At 37.9% G+C, this 27,465-nt stretch overlaps 1 protein-coding gene across 2 annotated transcripts in view; it reads right to left on the minus strand.

Moving 5' to 3' along the window:
- ano1a (anoctamin 1, calcium activated chloride channel a) overlaps positions 1–27,465 on the minus strand; it is an 81,222-nt gene that overhangs the window by 25,468 nt on the left and 28,289 nt on the right. For both annotated transcript variants that reach the window (XM_079806689.1, XM_079806688.1), the window contains exons 6-14: positions 25,893–25,947; positions 24,009–24,060; positions 22,767–22,822; positions 22,612–22,653; positions 16,758–16,822; positions 12,520–12,654; positions 9,076–9,236; positions 929–1,011; positions 32–100 (exon numbers count right to left, since the gene is read on the minus strand). In XM_079806689.1, the coding sequence (XP_079662815.1) occupies positions 32–100; positions 929–1,011; positions 9,076–9,236; positions 12,520–12,654; positions 16,758–16,822; positions 22,612–22,653; positions 22,767–22,822; positions 24,009–24,060; positions 25,893–25,947 (718 nt within the window). The remainder of the gene's footprint in view (positions 1–31; positions 101–928; positions 1,012–9,075; positions 9,237–12,519; positions 12,655–16,757; positions 16,823–22,611; positions 22,654–22,766; positions 22,823–24,008; positions 24,061–25,892; positions 25,948–27,465) is intronic.

The raw sequence follows: 27,465 nt of genomic DNA on the forward strand, positions 1-27,465 counted from the left end.
ATGTTCTGCATTTCTGTTCATAAAGACCTACCTTTGGAGATTTCTCTTTCTTCAAGGACTTCTTCATGACGTGGAACTCATACTCTGCTCTAGGATGACTCTGGGAACAACAGAGAAAGCAATTCACAACAGGTAGAGGACTTAAACCAGTTAAAAAGGTTAAACAAAACCAAAAAAAAAGTGGAAAGAGATAACTGGTTATGGAGCCAAAAGCAGCCATGTGCATGATCAGTGAACAGAACAGAAATTCTGGTAATAGCAACACATTGACGTTCAGTGAAAGTATAATCCTTAAAACCAAAAGCTCTCAGCACCACGAAAATCATATTCCTTTCCACATTCAGCAGCTTTAGGATTGATTAGTTCCTCCTCCTCCTCCTCCTCATTTTGTCCACATAAACAGTGGCGAGCCCAGAAAGACTGTGACTGCCGAAAGGAAAAGTGAGCAGCTTTTGACCTGTAAGGCCGGAGGAAGAGAGAACAGGAATCTCCCAGACCTCCACAACAACAGACCGATAGATAGATAGATACACTAAGTGCTGGTGAAATACTCAACACAAGCAAGAATGTGACGACAATGCTTGAAGACGACTTTTAAGAAATGAAGAATTTGTTAGTACTAAAATGCACTTGTAAGGTTAGGAAAGAAATCCAGTCAATACTGTGAATGAACCAATTCCAAACCTTTTGTTTCTCCTATACAAAACAGGACAAAACAAAAAAAACAAACAGTGAAAAGACAGTTGGATTTAATGGCACTGAATCAGTATAAAACAGACATTATTAATTCTTTACACCCAAGCCTCAGGATAATACAAGAAAATAATAGGAGCACACCTACAAAACATAAATAAACCCACATTATCTTATCAACATCAATGTCTTATATTGACAGTTTTCTTGGTCAACACGGGTGTGTGTGACTAACCTCTGTGTCTTCAAAGCCGGTCATGTCCCAGACGTAATTTAGCCTCATTTGCCTTCTCTTCCAGTGCTCCATAAACATGGTGGCTGTGTGACACAGAGAGGTAACCTTCACCAACAGACCCACATTCTTAAATACTGACCGGCTCAGCGCTGATCGGGTGGTTTGTCAGTTTATGTAGCTACAAATTGAGTCTTTTTGCTTTCAAATCCCCTGTTATTAATGAGAAATATTCATCACTTTATAATGCTCACACAGCCGGTTTCTTCTATAGCATCGGGCTGTAAAACGTTTTTTTTTTTTGGAATCTGTATTTTAAATGGCGTTTTCACACTTGGTTCGTTTTAAGGGTCTGAGTCCGGTTCTCAATTTTAGCTCATGTGTGAATGCCCCCAACCAGAGCCATAGAAAAAGAGAGCTGCGACACTCTTTGGTCACGTGGTTCATGGAGCTCACAATAGTTCCAAACAACTCGTGCTGTCAATCTGTTTGAATAGGATTAAGCAGGACAGACAGCAGTTTCACTATATTTCTGGTAAATATTAACACAATATGTGCATCGACTTCGACTGGGCTTTACAGTAGCATTTTATTCTGAGGAGAGATAAAGAAGAGATAACATTAATGTTGTTTTGAGTGATCTGGGTCATGTGGGTGCATGATTTTACAGCGTTGAGTGTTATAGCCAATCACTGGCATTTCTGTTGAAAATAATGACCAGTCATGTTTAATTTACCAGGAATGAGAATCCATATCGATCAAAACAAGTTTTATACAGTCTCAAAACGCTGAATGAATTTTAGAGCAAGTTTACGTTTTACACAAATCTTCCCATTATCTACAAATCCTCTCATCATAACAAACAAAGCACAGAGACGATTTAAATATAGATTTATTGTGAAGTTTTTGTTTTCATGAGACTGTGATTTTCCCTACAATTAGCCTATATATTTAACACTTAGTACAAATAAAGTAACAAAAATAGATATTTTAATGTTATAATAGTGATTTGATGATCTATAAAAATTCATTCAAAAAAAGAGAAAAAATGGCTGAGCCGATAAGTGTTCCTCTTCCACCATCTACTGGTTATAGTGGTAATTTATTTTATCATTTAAATGTTGTCCGAATGTTATTTTATGATACTCACATAAGCATACACAAAAGGTGAATATAAATTAAGGATTCTAGCATATACAGAATTTAACCCAAGTAAGAAGTTTTAAATAGTGTTTAAAAAAAAAACCAGGGCAACCAATTTAATTCAACTCATTTTATCCAGGCGATATTCATATTCATTACTCATAGGTGTTATACGTTATTCCTTGAATGGGCTACTTCATAGAAACGCTTTCGACAGAAAGATCTCAGAGAGACTGAAAACTGTTGAAATATGACGATAGCAGCTGGATATAGTAGCTGTTGCAGTGCTGCTCACGTTATCTAACAGCAGTTAGAGTCTAACCATCTATTATATAACAATAAACATTAACTATAACGCGCTTCATAAAATACCACTTCTATTAATATTCCTGCAAGGTTAACTAATGCCATAAAATCTCAAAATATGCAGTAATTTCATCAATTTGCGTGCGAGTGTGTTTGAGATACACCGAAAAGAACGCTGTAAATATTGGTGGTTTGGAACTATTGGTCGCTCCATGACACGCTTTACTTCCGCATTCCTCAGTTCCCATGGAAGTCTATGGGAGTGCAGACTCCTTTAAAAGAGAACTAAACCGAAACCATTCGAGTACAGATCACTTTAGGTCAGTTTGAATGAAAAGTGGTTTGAAAAAACTAAAGTGAACCAAAAAGAGATCCCTTTCAGGACTGGCGACAGTATGAATGCAAAAAGAGCTGGGTTATCTTTCCACTTGATTCATTTATAAAGCTTTGAATCTTTTAACCCTCTGGTGCGCCTCGGTCATTTTTGATCGAAAATGTTTATGTTTTGATTTTGTTCGATTTTCTTTACTTCATCAGAATGGTACGGAACTTGGTAAAGGTTTTGGCACTTGCTATGTGAACACACACACACAAAATTGATTCAAAAAGGTTAAATGGTCATGAAAAAAATAGTCACTTGTACTCCTTGTGGTCAAAAATGACGGCATTAGAAATGAATGGGAAACGAATTTCATCTAGTGGAAACATTTGGTACTGCGCCCAAACAAAATCTGAAAAATCTGACTGAAAGCTCATTGTTTGAGTTATCAAACTTAAATTTTGAACATTTGTCTAGATTTAGGACTTTGAATTTCTCAGTTTTAGAATAACGCATGTTTTGAAAAATATATATTTCATATAAAAATTGAAGGTAACACTTTAGTTTAGGGTCCAATTCTCACTATTAACCAGTTGCGTATTATCATGCATATTACTATGATATTGGCTGTTTATTAATACTTTATAAAGCACATATTAGTGCATTATTTTACATCCCTTAATCCTAAACTTAACAACTACCTTACTAACTTTTAATAAGCAGTAATTAGGAGTTGTTTAGGCAAAAGTCTTAGTTAATAGCAAGAATTGGACCTTAAACTGCAATTTTCATAACTTTTTTCCACTTCAGCAACAATCTGCCAAGTGTCTTCTTTAAAAAAAGAGACCAAACCAGACCAAAAAAAAAAAAATCTGTGCTCCAAAGCATTCAAGATTTATGACATTAAGTTTGATATTTAATTTGTTTAGGTCTATGCTCAAAAAGTGTAATAAATGGATTGTAACTATGGATACACAATAGATCGCCCACCATATCGGTATCGGCCGATATATGTTCATTTTTAATGTTATCGGTTTGATAAGAACATTTGGCCGATATATTAAAGTCGATAAATAATGTAATATTTCCTATAGCTGAGACACTTCAGATGAGCACTGTTCACCATGATGGCTTTGAACGGCTTGAAATATGATTGATATCACTTCAAAAAAGGAAAATATGTGCAGCGCAAGTCTGTCATATAGGCTATTTAAAATTATAATGAGAACATCATAATTGTGTGTTTGGGACATAGATTTTAATGGTGAGACTTTTGTTTTTGTAATCAGGCTCTCAAAAATTATATAAAAATCTGGATTTAGATTTATCGGCCAATATATCGGTTATCGGCTTTCAAATATAAAGAATTATCGGTTATCGGTATCGGCCAAAATGTTAATATCGGTACATCCCTAATTATAACTACTGCATAAATATAATTTAGTAGCATAAAATCCCCTTAAAATACAAATTATTAAATTAAAAAGACTAAAATATAGTACGTTCATTTAATTGAAATAATAAAAATAAATTAAAGCTGCGAGCAGCGATGACGGGCCCAAGCCGGTGGCACCGCCACGCCGGTGGCATCAGCTTAACTGTGCACGGCAGGCAATATGCATTTAAACAGGAGAATATTTTAGAATCGCTCGAATATGCCACATTTACTGCAGCAACTGGTGCCACTATCACCACAAGCCACACCCATGATGTAATTTAAATCTAGATTAATTTTAATGTCATAGGATAAAATAAATAAAAGTTATATTTTCCTGCTCAAAATTTTGTAAGTCCAGAAGGCCAGTATTTAATTCAAGGTGTTTGTAGTTCTTTTTTACTTATTCACACTAAAGTGATAGTTTTTTGTGATAGTCTATGATACGAAAGGGGTAAATTATCATTCCGAGAGAGAAAGGCACACACACAAACTCACAGGGTGAGAGAGATACCCCCCCCCCCCCCACACACACACACACACACACACACACACACACACACACCACACACACACGTGCGCGCACACAATCAAACACACACACACCCAGGGTGAGCCTGAGAGTGAGGGGGGAGGGGAAGGACTGAGAGAGCAATCTGCACATTGAACCAGGTTCACAAGATTTTAACAACAAAAAGAAATAAAATCTAAATGGTGGGAGAAAGTTTTTTTTATTTCACTCTCTGAAAAAAATATGTTGAATATATTTGAAATCAATATGTGTGGTCCAATATAAAAAATAAATAGAGAAAGTCACACACACACACACACACACACACACACACACACACACACACACACACACACACACACACACACACACACACACACACACACACACACACACACACACACACACACACACACACACACACACACACACACACACACACACACACACACACACACACACACACACACACAATGATAGAGGGAGAGTGAGGGGGAGGGGAAGGACTGAGAGAAAGGCACACACACACACACACACACACACACACACACACACACACACACACACACACACACACACACACACACACACACACACACACACACACAATGATAGAGGGAGAGTGAGGGGGAGGGGAAGGACTGAGAGAAAGGCACACACACATACTCACAGGGTGAGAGAGAGAGCCCCCCCCCCCCCTCCACACACACACACACACACACACACACACACACACACACACACACACACACACACACACACACACACACACACACACACACACACACACACACACACACACACACACACACACACACACACAATGATAGAGGGAGAGTGAGGGGGAGGGGAAGGACTGAGAGAAAGGCACACACACATACTCACAGGGTGAGAGAGAGAGCCCCCCCCCCCCCCTCCACACACACACACACACACACACACACACACACACACACACACACACACACACACACACACACACACACACACACAGAGAGAGAGTGATAGAGAGGGGGAAGGGGAAAGACAGGCGGAGGGCATTCCATAGACTTAATGGTTTTTATACTGTACAAACTGTAAATTCTATCCCCCTACACTACCCCTAAGCCTACATATCGCACACACACACACACACACACACACACACACACACACACACACACACACACACACACACACACACACACACACACACACACACACACACACACACACACACACACACACACACACACACACACACACACACACACACACACACACACACACACACACACACACACACACACACACACTACCCCTAAACCTACCATCACAGAAAACATTCTGCATTTTTACATTTTTATTAAAACATTGTTTAGTATGCTTTTAAAGCTATTTTGATTTACGGGGACACATGAAATGTCTTCATAAACCATGATTATGTTGTAATAAACACCCCTCCAACACACCCATTTCTGAGGCTTTGCCCATTTCCACTGACTGACATCTCTGATGTGTGTGTTGAGTTTCAAGCAATTTCAAGCATGCTAAGAGCCTCAAAAACAGCCAAAAGATGATTAAACTTTGACACACTGCCATGGCAACAGTATGTAAAATATCAGGAATCCATTCGTATGTCTACATCTGCCATGTTTTGTCATTATACTGATGAAGTTTGAAGTAAATCGGGTGAAAACAAGACAGTGATTTAGCATTTTTGAAAGTGACACACTTCCTGCTGCCAGTTGGTGGACACACACACACACACACACACACGTTTGTTTTTGTGAAATGTGAGGACATTCCATAGGCGTAATGGTTTTTATACCGTACAAACCGTATTTTCTATCCCCTTACACTGCCCCTGTCCCTAAACCTAACCCTCACAGGAGACTGTGCAGTTCACTTTCTGTGAAAAAAACCTTGTTCTGTGTGATTTATAAGCATTTTGAAAAGTGAGGACATGGGGAACGTCCTCATATTTCACCCTCTTTTTGTAATATGTCATACCCATGTCATTATACACATTTGTGTCCTGATATTTCACAAAAACATGCCCACACACACACACACACACACACACACACACACACACACACAGACACACAAACCCCTTAAAGCTATTTCATTTATGGGACACAGGAAATATTCTCATAAACCATGTTTTCATTGTAATTTGTAGTATATTTTTAAAGCTACTTGGTTACATTTTAATAATACATTATTTAGTATGTTTTTAAAGATATTTTTATTATGTGGACACATGAAATGTCCTCATTAACCACTACGTTGTAATAACAGTGTAATACCCATGTCATTATACAAATTTGTGTCCCTAATAAATCACATAAACAAGCACACACACACACACACACACACACACACACACACATACACACACACACACACACACGGAGAGAGAGTTTCAAAAATAACAACACTGCTACCTTTTAGTGAGGGGAGGGCAGACAGAGAATAAATATTCAGAAGAAATATATTAAATAAAATAAATATATTGATCTGAAAAATAGTATGATTATTTTAAAGCTATTTGGTTACATTTTAATAAAACATTGTTTTAGTATGTTTTTAAACACACACACATACACGTTGTAATACCAGTGTAATACCCATGTCATTATACAAATTTGTGTCCTCATAAATCACAAACAAGAGAGAGAGAGAGAGAGAGAGAGAGAGAAACAAGTTTTTTTTTATCCTGCTTCAAAACTAATACAATGCTGCCATCTTGTGTTCATTGAGGGGAGAGCAGCAGACACAGAGAATTTCTGTTCCCTTTTTTGTCCTTATTTAATCCCTTGCCATGGAAACACCGTTTGAGATATCCAATATCCGTTCACATTTTAGCATCTTCAGTATCTTTGTTTCATGTTGACCGAGTTTGGTGGAGATTGAATAAATCGCCTACGAGGAGAACGTAAAAACTCAGACCCCGATTTAACCAAAAATTTACCTTCAAACCAAAATATCTGACTTCCTGTTGGTCGGAGCTAATGACTGTAAATTAGAAAGTTGTCCGGCTCGATGAGGTCAATATATATACTGAGTTTGGTGATTGTAGATGAAACGAAGCCCTTCACTTTTGTCAAAAGGTGGCGCTAGAGAGCCCCTCATCCCCGCCCGTTTCTGAGGCTTTGCCCATGTGTACTGACTGACATCTCTGATGTGTGTGTTGAGTTTCAAGCAGTTTCAAGCTATTTCAAGCATGCTAAGTGCCTCAGAACAGCCAAAAGATTATTAAACTTTGACACGTTGCCATGGCAACAGTATTTGAAATTTCAGGAATCCATTTCATACGTCTCTATCTGTCATGTTTTCACATTATACTGATGAAGTTTGAAATAAATCTGGTGAAAATAAGATGGTGATTCAAAGCATTTTTGAAAGTGACACACTTCCTGCTGCCAGTTGGTGGCGCTATAACTTTGACTCACAAAAGTCATATCCATGTGATCGGCTTCTTACAACGAACACACAGCTGAAGTTTCATCCAAACCAGTCAATGTTTGCACAAGTTATAACACACTTCCTGTTTCCCTTTTCTCGCCATAAATTCGTTGCATCGCCACGGCCAGACTTTTCGAGATATCAAAAATCCGCTCGCAATTTAGCATCCTGGATATGTTCACTTAATGCTGACCGAGTTTGGCAATGATCGAAACAATGGCCTCGGAGGAGTATATTAAATTCCAGAGCATGCGTTTTCCGAACAACCCATAATAGCTCACTTCCTGTTGGGCTGACACATAACTATGAGCACGAAAGTTGTTCGGCCCGATGAGATCTAAATGTGTACCAAGTTTCATACATGTACGTGCAAGTGTGTTTGATATATGGACCAAGTTTTCAGACCCCACTTTAGGGGGCGCTGTCGAGCCCCCCTGCCACGCCCGGGTACCAGCTTCAGCCCGGCTCTGATGGCCGCGCATTCCGACGCCTGTGCGAAGTTTCAAGAGTTTTCGAGCATGTTAAGTGCCCCAAAAGTACCCGAGAAGTCGAAAAAAAAAATAAAAAAAATAAAAAAAACAAAGAATAATCTGAGGAAGAACAATAGGGCTCTGCGCCCTTTCAGGGCTTGGGCCCTAAAAAAGTCATTTTTGACCCCCATGTGAGATGCACCAGAGGGTTATCGTGGACTCAAGTTAGCAAGTTGATTTGTCATAGGGTGTCATTTTTAATTTCAAAGCCTGTAACAGCAGGGTATCAAAACAGGAAGGGCAAATTTAGGGCTTAATATACCAGCTTTTTAAGAGGCTCAGCATCTGCACGGGGATGAGTACAGGGGGAATTAAAGAGAAGTGTAAAACCAGGGCACAAATCTCTTCCAACATTTGCCAGATCAAATCCGCCCTCAATATGTACAGACACAACAGTCGGTGTACAGCAGCAACAAAGCATGCGGGTGGACATGAAAGGAGAAGAGAGCTGCTGACCCCAGAGTGCCATGAAGATGGCGAAGAAGACGGTGGCCGCATTGTCGAACAGGTGGCTGGCCCTGGCCGTGCCGCAAGCCGTGACCAGTTTCCAGTAACTGCAGGCTCGGTCACACATTGGGCACATGGTGATGTTGTTTCTCTCGTCGCAGATCTCCATGCTGAGAGACAACAACAACAAAAAACTGATTTCAGAAATGCATCATATCTCCATGTTTCCCCAGACAACAAGAAAAGCTATTAATGAATTAAGTCTGCATTGCATTTCTTATTTCTAAAAGAAAAAAAGCATTATTCTACAATCTTCTTTGTTTTTCTATGCATTTTTTTGGGATACTAACATAAAAAACTGTAGCTGTAGTTTGCCTTTTTTGCCAAATAATTTTGTCAATATATATATTTCCGGACATCACTTTTGGCCATTGCTGGGTTTTTAGCCACTAATTTTGTGGCGGCATGAGATGATGTGAGGCTTTTATTAGATTAGAATTACTTGCCACTGACGTGGAGAGACTCTTTCTTCCTGGGCATAAGTTGCACATTACATAAACATTCTTACCTTTCACCTCAACGAGGGAAAAGTAACGATTATACTTCCAGTTAGCGAAAGCTACCTTTGAAGTCGTTGGACTTGCCATCGCTCTGACTCGTTGGTGTGTGTGACTGTGCATATGCGTGTGTGTGAACTCAACCTATCAACCTCAACCTTGTCTCCCTCCCACCCACCAATCATCATCAGTTATGTGTACCATAAACACGCATGGCATGCACGCCCGCACACACACACACCAACCAACCAGAGGGAAAAAAAAAAAAAGCGTTGCATGTCCGACTGACAGAAAGCCTGTTCGGATGAAAACCGCTTCAGTGAGCTCAATTATAGTAACGCCGCATTTTATTCTCAGTAACGCTAACGGCGTTGTAACGGGAGAAACAGTCATTCGTTTGATTACTCGTTACTCAAAAAAATAATTACGTGATAAAGTGATAATTCAAATAATAATGAATGTGTTCGTCAGGAACTGGCTAGATGTGCAGTCTTGCAATGTTGACAAAACACTTCTTAAAAGTGAAACGATTTCTGTAAATCCAGTGATCAAATGCTGTCCGTTTTCAGTGTGTGCGCAACTCCACAAACCTGGAAGACCTTCTGAACAACTGTAGTCTGATTATGAGAATTTGAAAACGTAATATAATCGAATTACAAGTACTTAATTTTTGGAATCTGATTACATAATCCAGATCACATGTAAATTACCCAGTACTATAAACCAAGAAAATATATACATACAGTATATACACATGTTTTGTACAGCTACAGTGCTTAAAATGAAGGCATGCGTGGCACTCGGTTTAGGAACAGCTTGTTTTCTGCAGTGGCATCTGTGGAATTAATGAATGTCGTTGTGAGACAGCCAGCGAAGACTGAGTCACTCTCATTATACACTACATTACAGTCCATTACAGTCGCACCATTTCAAAACCCACTCCAAACTCCCTAATTACCACGCACTTCAACATCCATCCCGCTTTTCTTGCAAAGTGCAGCAGTGGTTTCCTTCGTAAATGGCCAGGCAAATTCTTCGTTAAAAATCTTCCCACAAAGTTCAAAACCATTGCGAGTTGAGACTTGCTTCCCAGGGGTGTGAGAGACAGAAATGCGTTTGAACTCCATGACACAGATAAGAATGTGTCAATCAAAATGTTATGCGACAAATGAATTCTACATAATTAAGCATTGATTGGCAGAACATTTAAAGGTCCCATGGCATGAAATTTTCATTTTATGAGGTATTTCAACATTAATATGAGTTCCCCTAGCCTGAATATTGTCCCCAAGTGGATAGAAATGTTGATCGGGGTAAAACCGAGTTCTGGCTGTCTTTCTCTGCCTTTGAAAAAATGACAGGCCATACGAGCCAATCCTGAAGTCTCCTGGTTTGACGTCCAAGCAGGAACGGTTTCCTCCCTTTCCTCCGCCCAGAGAATCTGGCCCATGCAAACGCTCGAGAGATCATTACTTGTGAACGAGTGAACGCTGGCAGTTTCTCAGTGTTTGGATGTACAAATGAAAACAGAAGTGTTTTTTCAGTTCCTTCTGATCTGTGATCAGTGATTTCTTATGTGTAGCTAATTATTTATTATTCGTGCACACACTGCGGCTTCTCTCTCTCCAGACAGAACGGTGTTTTTGTGTTTTCTATCTTGTGAGTCAGTGTTTTTGTACGTCCTCGTCGCGTCTATCTGTTCTTAAATGTGCATACAGTCGGGAATTTCTGTTCAACATCGGCAGAGCCACATCTTTAGAGATAAACCTCACACACGCCGAAGCTCGGCCTTCAACATCCCCGACCCCCAGTACTGCATCTGGCCCACAGCGGAGGCACCAAACGCGGCGTGAGATTAAGCAGAAGGGGGGTAAGCGTGAGGGTATCCGGCTAGGCTACCCAGCTTTCCCCACAATAAACTGGATTACATTCGATTACTGCTGTTGTGTCTTTGTTTGCGCTGTGTAAGTTACTCAATGCGCGTCACTGACGCTTTTCATATGATTGGAACATATGTAGAAATAATGCTTTAATCAAACTTACTAACTCGTTCATCTCGCTTTAATGGTACATTGCATGTGTTACAAAGTTGGTAATAATGATGAAGACGGACTCGGCGTGACTGGGACTCGTGTTTATTCAGAACTCTCAGATACAAACACAATAAACTCGCGCTGACAGACAGCGCTCTCATAACTCAGTAGTTACTATAAATAACTTTGTTAGCAATCCGTCTCCGTGATGTCCGGTTCGCGAACGAATCATTCTTTTGAATCGGTTCTTTTTAGTGAACCGAACCAGTTCACCAAATCGGACTGAATCGTTCTAAACGGTTCGCGTCTCGAGTCAGCGCTGATCCATAATTTACTAAAGTTACTAACTTTCTGACATGAGTGACAGCCCCTCCGACTAGAAATAGACTAATAACCTGAAGTATATGCTAGTAACTACAACAGTTCACCCTGAACTGAGACATGTTGAGAACTGATGAGAAGTGAACTCAGGTCCATCCGTCTCTCTGGCAGCAGCTCGTGCGTCGTAGACCTCGTTAAACCACGCCCCCTCCGCTCATTTCAAATGCAAAGATGTCAGCCAATCACAACAGTGGGCGTTTTTACTGAAGTCTCTCAGCAGACACGCCTCTTGAAACAGGGCATTCAGCCACAGGGCAAACAGCAGTCTAGACAAAATGCCTTTTATTTCTAAATTATGACATTTCATGATGTAAAAATCATACTAACAATATAAGTACACCTCAGGAAACACTATAAAATAATAGAAAAATGCCATGCCATGGGACCTTTAATGTACAAAGCTGTCAGCGGTTTAGGGAGGTGTCACATGAAAGTTAGCAAACAATCTAAATAGACTATCACATAAATTATATAAAGTTGACCTGGGGATGTTGTCGTCCACAGTGGCACAGCCGTACAGGAACACGATAACGCCCACAACCGCTGCTGGGATTAGCATCTGAGTATACACACCCAGCCACGCAAAGTACAGGCCCACTTTCTCACCAAAATACTTCCTAAGAGAGAAATAAAGAAGAACAAAGTAGAGAAAAATCAGTTAAAACTAGTAAACATCAGAAAGAATACATGCTCGACTTCAGGACTCGACAATAAGGACTGTGTGTAAATGTCGCTCGGGACAGTTTTACGCAGCTGTAAGTTCCCTGATCGGGCGATGCTGCATCGCAAAAGTTTATCATTTGCACGTGTTTTTACGCCTTGCCAATTTAAATATTCAAGCACATGAAGACGTGAAAGAGAACTCAATTAATAGAGTGAGAAATTTTGTGTGAATTGATCTCGCTTTCATGTCTTGTGTTTGAACAGACAAATTCACACAAAATTAAGTAAAAAAAAGGCTGTTTTTTCGGGATGTATCCTAGTAAACATAGTCTGTTTTATCTTAAGTGAACATAAACAGTTGAAAAAAAATATATATATACCCCTATATAGTGCCCTGTCTGAATCGCTCCCTATCCCCTATATAGTGCACTGTCTATCTTTCCCTATCCCCTATATAGTGCACTGTCTGAATCATTCCCTATCCCCTATATAGTGCACTGTCTGAATCGCTCCCTATCCCCTATATAGAGCACTGTCTGATTCGTTCCCTATCCCCTATATAGTACACTGTCTATCGTTCTCTATCCCCTATATAATGCACTGTCTGAATCGTTCCCTATCCCCTATATAATGCACTGTCTGATTCGTTCCCTATCCCCTATATAGTACAGTCTATCGTTCTCTATCCCCTATATAATGCACTGTCTGAATCGTTCCCTATCCCCTATATAATGCACTGTCTGATTCGTTCCCTATCCCCTATATAGTACACTGTCTATCGTTCTCTATCCCCCATATATTGCTCTGTCTGAATCGTTCCCTATCCCCTATATAGTACAATGTCTGAATCGTTCCCTATCCCCTATATAGAGCACTGTCTGAATCATTCCCTATCCCCTATATAGTGCACTGTCTGAATCGTTCCCTATCCCCTATATAGTGCTCTGTCTGAATCGTTCCCTATCCCCTATATAGTACAATGTCTGAATCGTTCCCTATCCCCTATATAGAGCACTGTCTGAATCATTCCCTATCCCCTATATAGTGCACTGTCTGAATCCTTCCCTATCCCCTATATAGTGCACTGTCTGATTCGTTCGCTATCCCCTATATAGTACACTGTCTATCGTTCTCTATCCCCTATATAATGCACTGTCTGAATCGTTCCCTATCCCCTATATAATGCACTGTCTGAATCGTTCCCTATCCCCTATATAGTACAATGTCTGAATCGTTCCCTATCCCCTATATAGAGCACTGTCTGAATCATTCCCTATCCCCTATATAGTGCACTGTCTGAATCGTTCCCTATCCCCCATATAATGCACTGTCTGAATCCTTCCCTACCCCCTATATAGTGCACTGTCTGATTCGTTCGCTATCCCTTATATAGTACACTGTCTATCGTTCTCTATCCCCTATATAATGCACTGTCTGAATCGTTCCCTATCCCCTATATAATGCACTGTCTGAATCGTTCCCTATCCCCTATATAATGCACTGTCTGATTCGTTCCCTATCCCCTATATAGTACACTGTCTATCATTCTCTATCCCCTATATAATGCACTGTCTGAATCGTTCCCTATCCCCTATATAGTACAATGTCTGAATCGTTCCCTATCCCCCATATAATGCACTGTCTGAATCCTTCCCCATCCCCTATATAGTGCACTGTCTGATTCGTTCGCTATCCCCTATATAGTACACTGTCTATCGTTCTCTATCCCCTATATAATGCACTGTCTGAATCGTTCCCTATCCCCTATATAATGCACTGTCTGATTCGTTCCCTATCCCCTATATAGTACACTGTCTATCATTCTCTATCCCCTATATAATGCACTGTCTGAATCGTTCTCTATCCCCTATATAATGCACTGTCTGAATCGTTCCCTATCCCCTATATAGTACAATGTCTGAATCGTTCCCTATCCCCCATATAATGCACTGTCTGAATCCTTCCCCATCCCCTATATAGTGCACTGTCTGAATCCTTCCCTATCCCCTATATAGTGCACTGTCTGATTCGTTTGCTATCCCCTATATAATGCACTGTCTGATTCGTTCCCTATCCCCTATATAGTGCACTTTAAAATTTGAATAGGCAGTGAAGCAGTTGATAAATAATATTTTCCCTAAAATAGAAATAATAATGTACAACCCCAAATCAGAAAAAGTTGGGACAGTATGGAAAACGCAAATAAAAAAAAAAGAAGTGATTTCTAAATTTACTTTGACTTGTATTTCATTGCAGACAATATGAACAAAAAATATTTCATGTTTTGTCTGGTCAACTTCATGTCATTTGTAAATATGCATCCTTTCCTGTCATTCAGACCTGCAACACATTTCAAAAAAAGTTGGGACAGTAAAGCATTTACCACTTTGTAATGTTGCCATTCCTTTTCACAACACTTAAAAGACGTTTAGGGACTGAAGACACCAAGTGATGAAGTGTTTCAGGTGTAATTTTGTCTCATTCTTCCTGCAAACAAGTCTTAACGTGGGCAACAGTACGGGGTCTTCGTTGTCGCATTTTGCGCTTCAAAATGCGCCACACATTCTCTATTGGAGACAGGTCGGGACTGAGGCAGGCCAGTCAAGTACCCGTACCCTCTTCCTCCGCAGCCAGGACTTTGTAATGTGTGCAGAATGTGGTTTTGCATTGTCTTGTTGAAATATGCATGGACGTCCCTGGAAAAGATGTCTTCTTGAAGGCAGCATATTATGCTACAAAATCTCTATGTACTTTTCAGCATTAATGGTGCCTTCACAGAAGTGCAAGTTACCTTTGCCAAGGGCACTGACACAACCCCATACCATGACAGACCCTGGCTTTTGGACTTGTTGCTGGTAACAGTCTGGATGATCCTTTTCTTCGTTGGTCCGGAGCACACGGCGTCCATTCCTCCCAAAAAATACCTGAAATACTGATTCATCTGACCACAGTACACGTTTCCACTGTGTGATGGTCCATCCCAGATGCCTCCGAGCCCAGAGAAGTCGACGGCGCTTCTGGACACTGTTAACATAGGGCTTCCTTTTGGCACAGTACAGTTTTAACTGGCATTTGTGGATGTAACTACGTATTGTGGTACTTGACAAAGGTTTGCCAAAGTAGTCCTGAGCCCATGTGGTGATCTCGCTTCTAGATGAATGACGATTCTTGATGCAGTGCCGCCTGAGGGATCGGAGATCACGGTTGTTCAGCTTAGGCTTGCGCCCTTGTCCTTTACGCACTGAGATTCCTCCAGATTCCTTGAATCTTTTAATTATGTTATGCACTGTTGAATGTGAAATATCCAAATCTCTTCCTATCTTTCTTTGAGGAACATTGTTTTTAAACATTTCAATAATTTTCTCACGTATTTGTTGGCAAACTGGCGATCCTCGGCCCATCTTTGCTCCTAAAGGATTAGACCGTTCTTGGATGCTACTTTTGTACCAAATCATAATTACAATCACCTGTTGACATCACCTGTTTCAAATCACATCATTATTTAACCATTTTACCTCATTACTAGCCCTAAATTGCTACTGTCCCAACTTTTTTTTAAATGTGTTGCAGGTCTGAATGACAGGAAAGGATGCATATTTACAAATGACATGAAGTTGACCAGACAAAACATGAAATATTTTGTGTTCATATTGTCTGCAATGAAATACAAGTCAAAGGAAATTTAGAAATCACTTCTTTTTTTTTTTTTTTGCGTTTTCCATACTGTCCCAACTTTTTCTGATTTGGGGTTGTATTACCTTGACATTTTTTTACTTTATGCTCTCTAAAATATTAAAATAAATTTTTATTCAGAACATTGAAACAAGCTCATCATAGAAGTGTATTCAATTCACTGTATGCATCAATTTAATTTTGTATGTTTTTTTATATATATATAAATAATAGCTCTAGACAAAAAAAAGACCTATGGGAATGATGTCAAAGACATAAACATTTCTTCAGACATCGCTCATCCCATCTGATCATCTGACTCCTGATTAATGCCTATCAGAAGGTATTTCTAACACCTCTACTCTCTTCAGCCTCGGGATAATACCTGATCAGTCCGATGGGCTGGTACTTGTAGAATATGCTGTAGCTCGCCCACTGTTCATACAAGATCTGCGAAGACAGAACTAAAAATCACAAACGTTCTGGAAAAATGATACTGACATACAGTGAGTGCACGTCTTAGAGGTTTCATGAAAAAGGCAAAATAACTGATCATTCCATGAAAAGGACAAATGAACAACAAAAGCACACTCGACATAGGCATTTTAAATGTGTAGATCTACAAAAAAAAGGCAAAACCATGTTTTAGGAGTGGAATCAAATCAAACACACAGGCTCTGATTACACCTGGCAATAAGAAGATTTTAAAGTCGATCGGATCGCAAGTGGACGTCACTAAATACAGGTGTAAACGGGTCTAAAGCGGTTTGAGCTTGTCCACTTTCGACCACTTCCAGAGGTAGTGGAAAACACATGGACCGGATTGCTTTCGTAGTGTAGACGCTCATGTGTTCAAACAGCCACAAAAGACCGTCTTCTCTCCGTCTACTGACCTAATGCATGAACATTATGGGATGCACGCTAGCCAGACGGAATATAATCTTTGTCGTCTGGAGACCCAAATGAAAAACGTACCAGCACAATGTTCTCTCACCATTCCTGATTTCTAACACAGGGTCCTATTTTAATGATCTGAGCTGATGGTCCGAATCCACTTTTGCTAGTTTAACAATGGAAAAAAACGGTCTGCTCGACCGGAGCATGGTCTAAAAGGATTGTCCCTCGTCTCTTAATGAGTCATGGGTGTGTTTTGGGCGTAACGTGCAATAAACCAGTCAGAGTCTCATCTCCCTTTCCCTTTAAAAGCCAGTTGCGCTCACAACATGACGGATTCGCTATTTACATTGCGAGCGGAAAGACTGAACGCTTCTCCAGAGAGGAATCCTTTTTTTTTTTCCGTGTGTGCTGCTGAGCATCCCTGTGTGTGTAATAAGCAGAGTGTATGCGCGTTGTGCACCCGCCTATAGGCGCATATTACTAACACACCCTTTAAATAACACATAAAATACTGCGCTATTGACTTTAGGGCAGGTTTGTGTTGGTCAATGGCGCAGTCGTTTCAGTTCCTCAAAATAGCAACACGCCAACAATGCTCCTGAACACACCTGGTTTTCAGACCAACACACCCATGGGCGAAAAGATGGCGCGAGTGCTTTTGCTATTTAAACAACATGACGCTGGACATGAAAATGAGAACTGCGTCAGGCTGAAACTAGCAAAAAAACACTTGCGTCGCGTCCGGCGCCACATTGCGCCGTGTGTATGATAGGGCCCTCACTATAGACTGTAAAAAAAGATGGACGACGCCCCTTCACTATCTACTATTGGAGAAAAGTGAAGCCGCCAAAAGTCCGAATATGGCGCTGACATCTTTCGCTGATTCTGCACCTGAGTCTGCGCAGTAGAGGGTATATCGATATTAAAACCCCGCCCACACTCCCGCAGTATCTGTTAGCTGCAGAACAACTCAAGAGGCCTCATTCATGAAACTTTCGTAAATATATCGCAATTTGCGCGTAAAACTCACCTTTTTCGAAAACTCTCCTCCAGATTCACAAATGCTTCGTATACCACGGATTCGGTAGTTAAACGTGTGAATATTAATGAATTACAAACATTCGTAAATAGGATGCGCGTGCACGCTCATTTATAATTAGCATAATCCCCGCCCATGAGTTACAACTGCAAATGACGTGTACAGGAACGCTGTGGAATTTTCTGGACTTTTTTCGCAGGTTTGGCTCCAGTATTTTGCATAAATGCTAAAGAGACTAATTGGCCACATGCCTAGCAATATTAAATTATCGTGTGTCCATCAAAGCATTTTTAGCCAGCTAAAAAACACCTGATGCTCTTCTGAAAACGGCCAGCTGGTGGCGCTTGAGAACGATTTGCAAGCACAGTGTTTTTCCAGCTGAGCTACTTTGGTTGCTATGATACAGAATATCCATGGCAGTAATGTGTTACTAGTATCTCATTTTTAAGAATATTACTGAATATAAAAAAAATGCAGGAAAAGTAGTCTTAACTTCTCCATTATTGTTCAGTCGGTGTACTGAAGTGGAAGGCGGAAGGCGGTCGGCCGAAAGTTTACTTGATAAAGTTTTAAATATGGATATTTTTCTTACACAAACGCATCGATTCGCTTCAGAAGGCCTTTATTAACACCCCAGAGCCGCATGGAGCAGTTATTTGATGGGCAGATGCACTTTTTATGGACTTCAAAAACAGAGCAACTATTAATCCAATTCTAAACCTTGGATTAGCCTGGACTTTTGTAATATAACTCAGATTTTATTCGTCTGAAAGAAGAATGTCATATACACCTCGGATGACTTGAGGGTGAGTAAATCATGGGCTAATTTTCATTTTTGGGTGAACTATCCCTTTAAAATGACAGAAACTATCTTTGGAAAAAATGTATTTTAAGTGTAATTTGATTGTTTAGTTTGTCTCGCGTCCCATTAGAATACATGGAGAGGGCGGGGTTTATGAGCTATACTGGGATCAGCCACCTGGGAGCGATCGAGACGTTTGGCTTCACTTTTCAGGACGTGTGCGGCACACTTGGCCCACACTCACAGCGTTCGGCTGGTCTAGCGGCTGAAACGAAAGCAGAATGTTTTTCCGCCGTCTCCGGTCGCATTCATATGTAAATAGCGTGAGCTTATTTTATCCATTAGATGGAAAGATCTAAAAAAGCCCATATCTGACGAGAGTTCGCGGGAGTGCCACGACGCATGCGCGAGAACTGAGATTACGGCGTTCTTCTTCTACTACTACTTGTTACTGGCTGCTCACTCTTTCGGAGTAGTACGAGAAGAACGCCGTAATCTCAGTTCTCGCGCATGCATCGTGGCACTCCCGCGAACTCTCGTCAGAGGCTCAAATTGAACAACAATAATAGTGGGATAAAGTAGTTATTTTTGTTGTTTTTCCGCTCAAAAAGTATTTTCGTCGCATGATAGACTTAATACAGAGCCACTGTAGTCATTTGGACTCCTTAAATGACGTTTTTACTTACTATTCTGGGCCATCAAGTTTCATTCCCTCTGAAAGCCTATGGAGGAGTGAGACAGCTCTCAGATTTCATCAAAAATATACTAAATTATGTTCCGAAGATGAACGAAGGTCTTACATGGTTGGAACAACATGAGGGTGAGTAATTACTGACTTTATTTTCAATTTTGGGTGAACTAACCCTTTAATACCAGGTGTAAACACAGCCTAACAGCCACAAACTCCAACTCTCTCCAAGGGTCCTTAAGGGTTTGTTGTGAAAAAAAGAGCATTTACTCTTTTTCAGTTCTTGAAAATAGCGGTGATAAATTATTTAGAGAAGGGCTACACTGCCCACTAAACAGTGAGACTCAACAGTAAGCCTGCAGGAGTGCCGCTCACAGATGGCTGAAGTGGGAAATGATCCTGTTGCCTTGGTGACCTGACAATTATTCGGAGCTCGCTGCAGGCGAGTCCAGAGTCTCACCAGGTCTACACAAGCTATAGGTCTAGATCCTGCAGCCCATTTACAGCGTTTCATCACATCAAGTGGTCAATATGAGATTCAATTACCAGATTCTTACAGTACGCCATCAAACAGTCCAAACAGGCGAAGGAAAGGAGGACGATTAATGTGTGATAAGACCAGATTTAGAGAGCAGATGCAGGGAGGATGCAATGATAACACATCTATTCCGTCTACAGATGGTAAAGTGAAGAACGTAGGATTCATCACTTTATATAGCCTATTGATTATTCTGGGATGGATGCTGGAAACCTTAGCGCAGGCATCATTCAGGCAAATCCTCTGAATTATGGCTTCATTATCCCGAGCACCCGAAGCTTGAGGTGTTTTTAGGTTATTGTGCAAAATGTGAAAAATTTAAATGCGTCACTGAGATGTGGGATAAAACTTTTGATTATCCTGTTAAACGTGTAATGAAATAATAATTTGTGTTTGCCCTGTTCTACACACACAATGTCTCTCCTGGTAGTAACTCAATGTGTCAGTTCTGTTAGATACAATAATGTGTATATCGACAAACGTATTTATATTGCCAAACTGAGAAAATCTAGAAATCTATTACATTTAAGAATGAACTGAGAATGTTATATTATAAAATTAACTATAACATTAAAATGAATTAAAAGGCATGTTTTTTAGATTTATATTAGAATACATAAATGTATGTTTTTTTTTGTAATAGGATATAGATATTATTATTATTATTAGTGCTGGGGAAAAATTAATCACGATTATTCGCATCCGAAATAAAAGTTCATGTTTACATAATATATGTGTGTGTACTGTGTATAATTATTATGTGTGTATAAATACACACACATGCATGTATATATTTAAGAAAAATATGTTATATTTTATACAAGATAAATTATATAAACAGTATATACATTCAAATATTTCTTAAATATATACATGCATGTGTGTGTATTTATATATACATAATAATTATACACAGTACACACAAATATATTATGTAAACATGAACTTTTATTTCGGATGCGATTAATCGTGATTTATTTTTCCCCAGCACTAATAATATATATATATATATATATATATATATATATATATATATATATATATATATATATATATACACAGTGAGTGTTATAATATCAGTATTATTTTAGTATCATTGACATATATATTTCCATTTTCAATTTAGTTAAAGCTTTAGTTAATTTTCTGTGTGTCTATATAGCTGTTATTTCATGTTTTATCTTGCAATTTTTATGCCTGTATAGCTTTTATTAATTTTATTGTAATTTTAGCACATCATGTAAAACTAAATAAGAATGAAAAATATTGCCTTGGCAACTAGTTAAAATAAATTATTTAAATATTATTTATATATATATATATAACATTAAAAATTAATTAAAAGGCATATAAAAAAAGTTATTATTTTAAATAGTTTTTTTTCAGATTTATGTTAGGATACATACATTTATGTTTTTATTTTGTAATTTATATATATAGCTAAAGCAAGTTAAATAAATAAACTAAATAAAAATGAGAAATAATTGAACTAGTTGAAATAAATGTATAAGTTTATTATATTTGTCTTTTATTTCAGTTGACATTTATTTCAAGTAACAAATGTTTTCAATGGTTTTATATAATAATATAATAAATTAATATAATATAAAATCTAATCTAATCTAATCTAATCTAATCTAATCTAATCTAATCTAATCTAATCTAATATAATATAATATAATATAAAATATTGAATTCTCTATTTTTTATTTATATGTGAAATGTAGCCATTTTCCAAACTAATGGCAGGTTAAAGGGTTAGTTCACCCAAAATGAAAATAATGTCATTTATTCCTCACCCTCATGCCGTTCCACAACTGAATATCTTCTTATTCTTATTAAGATATTTGTGTTGAAATCCGAAGACTCAGTGAGGCCAGCATAGCCAGCAATGACGATATCTCTCTCATGATCCATTACTGTACTAAAAACATATTTAAATCAGTTCATGTGAGTACAGTGGGTCAATATTAATATCATAAAGCGACAAGAATATTTTTGGTGCGCCAAAAAAAAACTAAATAACGACTTATATAGTGATAACCGATTTCGAAATTCGAAATTAATGGATCTTGAGAGAGGAAATGTCATTGCTGGCTTTGCAGGCGTCACTGAGCCTTCGGATTTCAACACAAATATCTTAATTTGTGTTTGTGTCTTACAGGTGTGGAACGGCATGAGGGTGAGGAATAAATGACATTATTTTCATTGTTGGGTGAAAACACAAGTCCAAGATTTAAGTATGTATCCCACTACATGTAAACATGTCTCTTACCTTTCTGTCGTTTGTTTCAGCATGTACGTCGTCAATATCTCCCTGTAATTAAAATGATTCAAATGAACTGACACAAGAAATACAACAAATCAACAGGAGAGAAGCGGAAAGATGTTTGCGAACACATAAAAACAGCAAAATATGATGTTACTCACATCATGCAAGGGGTAGGCCTCTGTGTAAACACCACTGCCGAGCAGACTGCTGATTCCTGCCAACACACACACACACACACACACACAAAAGCAGAGATGTATAGTAACGAAGTAGAACTAACGTTACTTCACTACTGTACTTAAGTACTAAAAGGCAGTATCTGTACTTTACTAGAGTATTATTTTTTTCTCCTACTTCCACTTTTACTTCAGTACATATTTTCGATGAGTTTAATACTTTTACTCCGATATTTTTTTTATGTGCTGCATCGTTACTCGTTACAACTATAAAAATGTTACGAATCATTCCATTCCAAACCCACATTACCACGCATGAGAGAGAGAGCACGCGCGAGAGTGCGAGAGAGAGAGACAGAGCGCGAGAGAGAGAGAGAGAGAGAGAGAGAGAGAGAGAGAGAGAGAGAGAGAGAGAGAGAGAGAGAGAGAGAGAGAGAGATTTTTATTAACTAAGATTAACAAAGATTAATTAATACAGTAACAAATGTATTGATCATGGTTAGTTCATGTTAGTTATTAGTCTAATACATTAACTAATGTAATGTTAACAAATCAAACCATATTGTAAAGTGTTACAAACAAATCATTTACTCAGAACACCTCTTGAAATGAGAATATAAGTGTGCTTACCCCATTTTCTTTAGTAAGAGTGGTTATAGTAAGATTTAATGTTAATGAACTACAGTATTTTCAGGTTATTTATATGACAATATGTAGAAAAATTACCTACCAACATTGTGATTGTCCTTTAGCTTAATCATTTGAAATAATAAAAACAATATGATGTTCAAACTTTTGACTACTTTCTTTAATAACTACATAACACAATACTTGTACTTTTACTTTCAGTACTTGAGTAGTACATTTTAAAATAAACTACCTGCAATACTTAAGTACAAAAAATGTTGAATACTTTAGTACTTCTACCTAAGTGTGGTGCTTAAAGAGCACTTCAACTTCTACTCAAGTCACTTTTTTGATAAGGAACTTGTACTTTTACTCAAGTATGTGTCTCCAGTACTTTATACATCTCTGAATAAAAGTATATCTCTGCAAAGGTATTTCAAACTTCGGTTCACCCATAAGCGAAGAACGAAACTTCGCTGTGAGTATATTGTACTTACTTTATATGGTTAGGTTTAGGATCAGGGTTTGGTTCAGGGTTAATTGCAATTAACTGTAATTATGCATGTCAAGCAAAAGTAATAATAAGAGGAAACTTACCCATGATAAACTTAGCCCGTGTGCATTTTGTTCGTTTTAAAATTTCATACACCTGTTGATGATTAATACATAGGTTTATAACGAGGATTAACAAATAAAGGTTATTAGAAATAGCATTCCTGATTGGTGATATTAGACTCGAAATATAACTAAAATGAGTAAAGTTTGATGACAAACATTGATGTTGGCTTGACAAAGCCTAAAAATAAGTTTAAGTTTGAAGATTTCACTCAAAGTGGTCAATAAAATGTTCTAACACATTGTTAACATGTTTAAACAAGCTGTTGACATGTTTTAGCATGTTGCAGGCATGTTTTAGCATGAATTAGCACATTGCTAGCATGATTTAACATGTTTCTAACATGATTTAACACACATTACTAGCATGTTTCTAGCATGAATTAACACATTGCTATCATGTGTGAACATGTTGCTAGGAAGGTTTTGCACATTGCTAGCATGTTTTAATGTTTGATAACACCATTTAGCACACTGTTAACATGTTTTGCATGCATGTTTCTTGTATGTATTAACATACTTTTAACATGATTTAACATGTTTCTTACATGATTTAAAACATTGTTTTCATGTTTCTAGCATGAATTAACACATTTCTGACATTTTAACATGTTAATGTGACTTAGTATGTTGCTAGCATGATTTAACACATTGCTAATGTGTTGTTAACATATTTTAACATGTTTCTAGCATGATTTAACACATTGCTAGCATGTTTCTAGCACGATTGATAACATGTTTTGAAAGCATGTCTTAACACTGCTAACATGTTTTAACATGTTGCTAACACGATTTAGCATATTGCTAGCATGTTTCTAAAATGATTGATAACATGTTGTGATAGCATTTTTTAACACTATTAGCATGTTTTAACACCGACGACGTTTTAACATGTTGCTAACATGATTTAGCACATTGCTATCATACTTTAACATGATTTAGCTCATTGCTATCATATTTTAACATGTTGCTAACATGATTTAACACACTGCTAACATTTGAACACATTTCTAACATGTTTCTAACATGATTGATAACATGTTTTGCTGGCATGTTTTAACACTGATAACATGTTTTAACATGTTGCTAACATGATTTAACACATTGCTATCATATTAACACATTTCTAGCATGTTTCTAACGTGATTGATAACATGTTTTGATAGCATGTTTTAACACTGATAACATGTTTTAACATGTTGCTAACATGATTTAGCACATTGCTATCATATTTTAACATGATTTAGCACATTGCTATCATATTTTAACATGATTTAGCACATTGCTATCATATTAACACATTTCTAGCATGTTTCTAACGTGATTGATAACATGTTTTGATAGCATGTTTTAACACTGATAACATGTTTTAACATGTTCCTAGCATTATTTAGCACATTGCCATTATATTTTAACATGTTGCTGCTGTGTTTTAACACATTGCTAGCATAAGCAACACATATCTCCGAGTCAGAACAGTCTGAAGGTCAGAGTTTTCTGGTCACAGCTAGAACGTTTTGGGACGCATTCATTTTATAATTGTGGTCGCAGAAGAAGCAGCTAAAATAGTCAAGCCAACAAGCCATCTTTGTCAAGCCAACATAATGTTAGAAGACCAATGTTCTTAATATCATAGGATACCTTTAAGAGACCTAAAATAGCAAAAATAAATACATACTGCTGACAAAAATCATTCTGAGGTTAAACAGCGTTTGAAGAGGCAGCTGACAAATCAAGTGACTGAAATTATCGTCCACTTTGACGTCACTGACATTTTGGTGTGGGGGCACACAGGCTGATGCTAATCACATCAGGTCTTAAATCGCCCCTGACTGGATGGGCTTTTCACAAGAGACTGGAACTTACTATTGAGCTCCTGGTTTTGCTGTCGAAGAAGGAGTTTCTGTCTGATAAATCAAAGCTGTGAAAAGAGACCAAGAGTCATTTCATTCACTGGTTTGTGCCTCCTTGTTCAATTTCACAGGCAATAACACCATGAGGCTATAAAAACTGAAGCAATACTGCCTTTCAAAGGGTTATTAATGAGCATCCTTCATATTTCACTACATTAGCTGGACCAGAAATGTGACCGTTTATAACTATCACGTCTTTGACTGATGACTTCTAAAGTACAAATAGCATTTGGCAAAATCATCTGTTATGTTTTTCATTCATCCAAGTAGAATGTGAGGAATAGATCATGTACAACTAGGGTTGCCAACTTCAGGAAAGACAATCATTTAACAAGATTTAACATGTTTCTAACACGATTTAACACATTGATAGCATGTTTTAATTTGTTAACATGTTGCTAACATGTTTCTAGCATTATTTAACACATTGCTACAATGTTTCTAGCCTGATTTAGCACATTGCTTGAATATTTTAGCATGTTGATAGTTTCTAGCATTATTTAGCACATTGCTTGAATATTTTAGCATGTTGATAAAGTCTCTAGCATGATTTAGCACATTGCTACAAAGTTTCTAGCATGATTTAGCACATTGCTACATTGTTTCTAGCATGATTTACCATATTGATAGCATGTTTTAATATGCCTTTAGCATGTTTTAACATGTTTCTAGCGTGATTTAACGCATTGATAGCATGATTTAACACGTTGCTAGCATGTTTAAACATGTTGCTATCATGATATACCACATTGTTAACATGTTTCTAGCATGATTTAACACATTGATAGTATGTTTTTATACGTTGTTTGCATTTTTTTTACATGTTTCTAGCATGATTTAACACATTGATAGCATGTTTTAATACGTTGTTAGCATGTTTTAACATGTTTCTAGCATGATTTAACATATTGATAGCATGTTTAATACGTTGTTAACATGTTTTAACATGTTTCTAGCATGATTTAACACATTGATAGCATGTTTTAATAAGTTGTCAGCATGTTTTAACATGTTTCTAGCCTGATTTAACACATTGCTACAATGTTTATAACATGATTTAGCACATTGCTTACATATTTTAGCATGTTGATAGTTTCTAGCATGATTTAGCACATTGATAGCATGTTTTAATATGTTGTTAGCATGTTTTAACATGTTTCTAGCATGATTTAACACATTGATTGGATGTTTTAATGTGTTGGTAGCATGTTTTAACATGTTTCTAGCATGATTTAACACATGGATAGCATGTTTTAATATGTTATTAGCATGTTTTAACATGTTTCTAGCCTGATTTAACACATTGCTACAATGTTTCTAACATGATTTAGCACATTGTTTAATATTTTAGCATGTTGATAAAGTTTCTAGCATGATTTAGCACATTGCTACAATGTTTCTAACATGATTAGCACATGATTTAGTTAGTTTTTTTACTGCTTTGTGGCTGAATTATCTTATCAAATTGTATCTAATTATGTAATTTTCTTATTGGATCGATAACAATAACATTAACATTAGCCTGT

The sequence above is a fragment of the Gobio gobio genome, assembly GCF_949357685.1.
Source record: "Gobio gobio genome assembly, chromosome: 2".
Classification (NCBI taxonomy): domain Eukaryota; kingdom Metazoa; phylum Chordata; class Actinopteri; order Cypriniformes; family Gobionidae; genus Gobio; species Gobio gobio.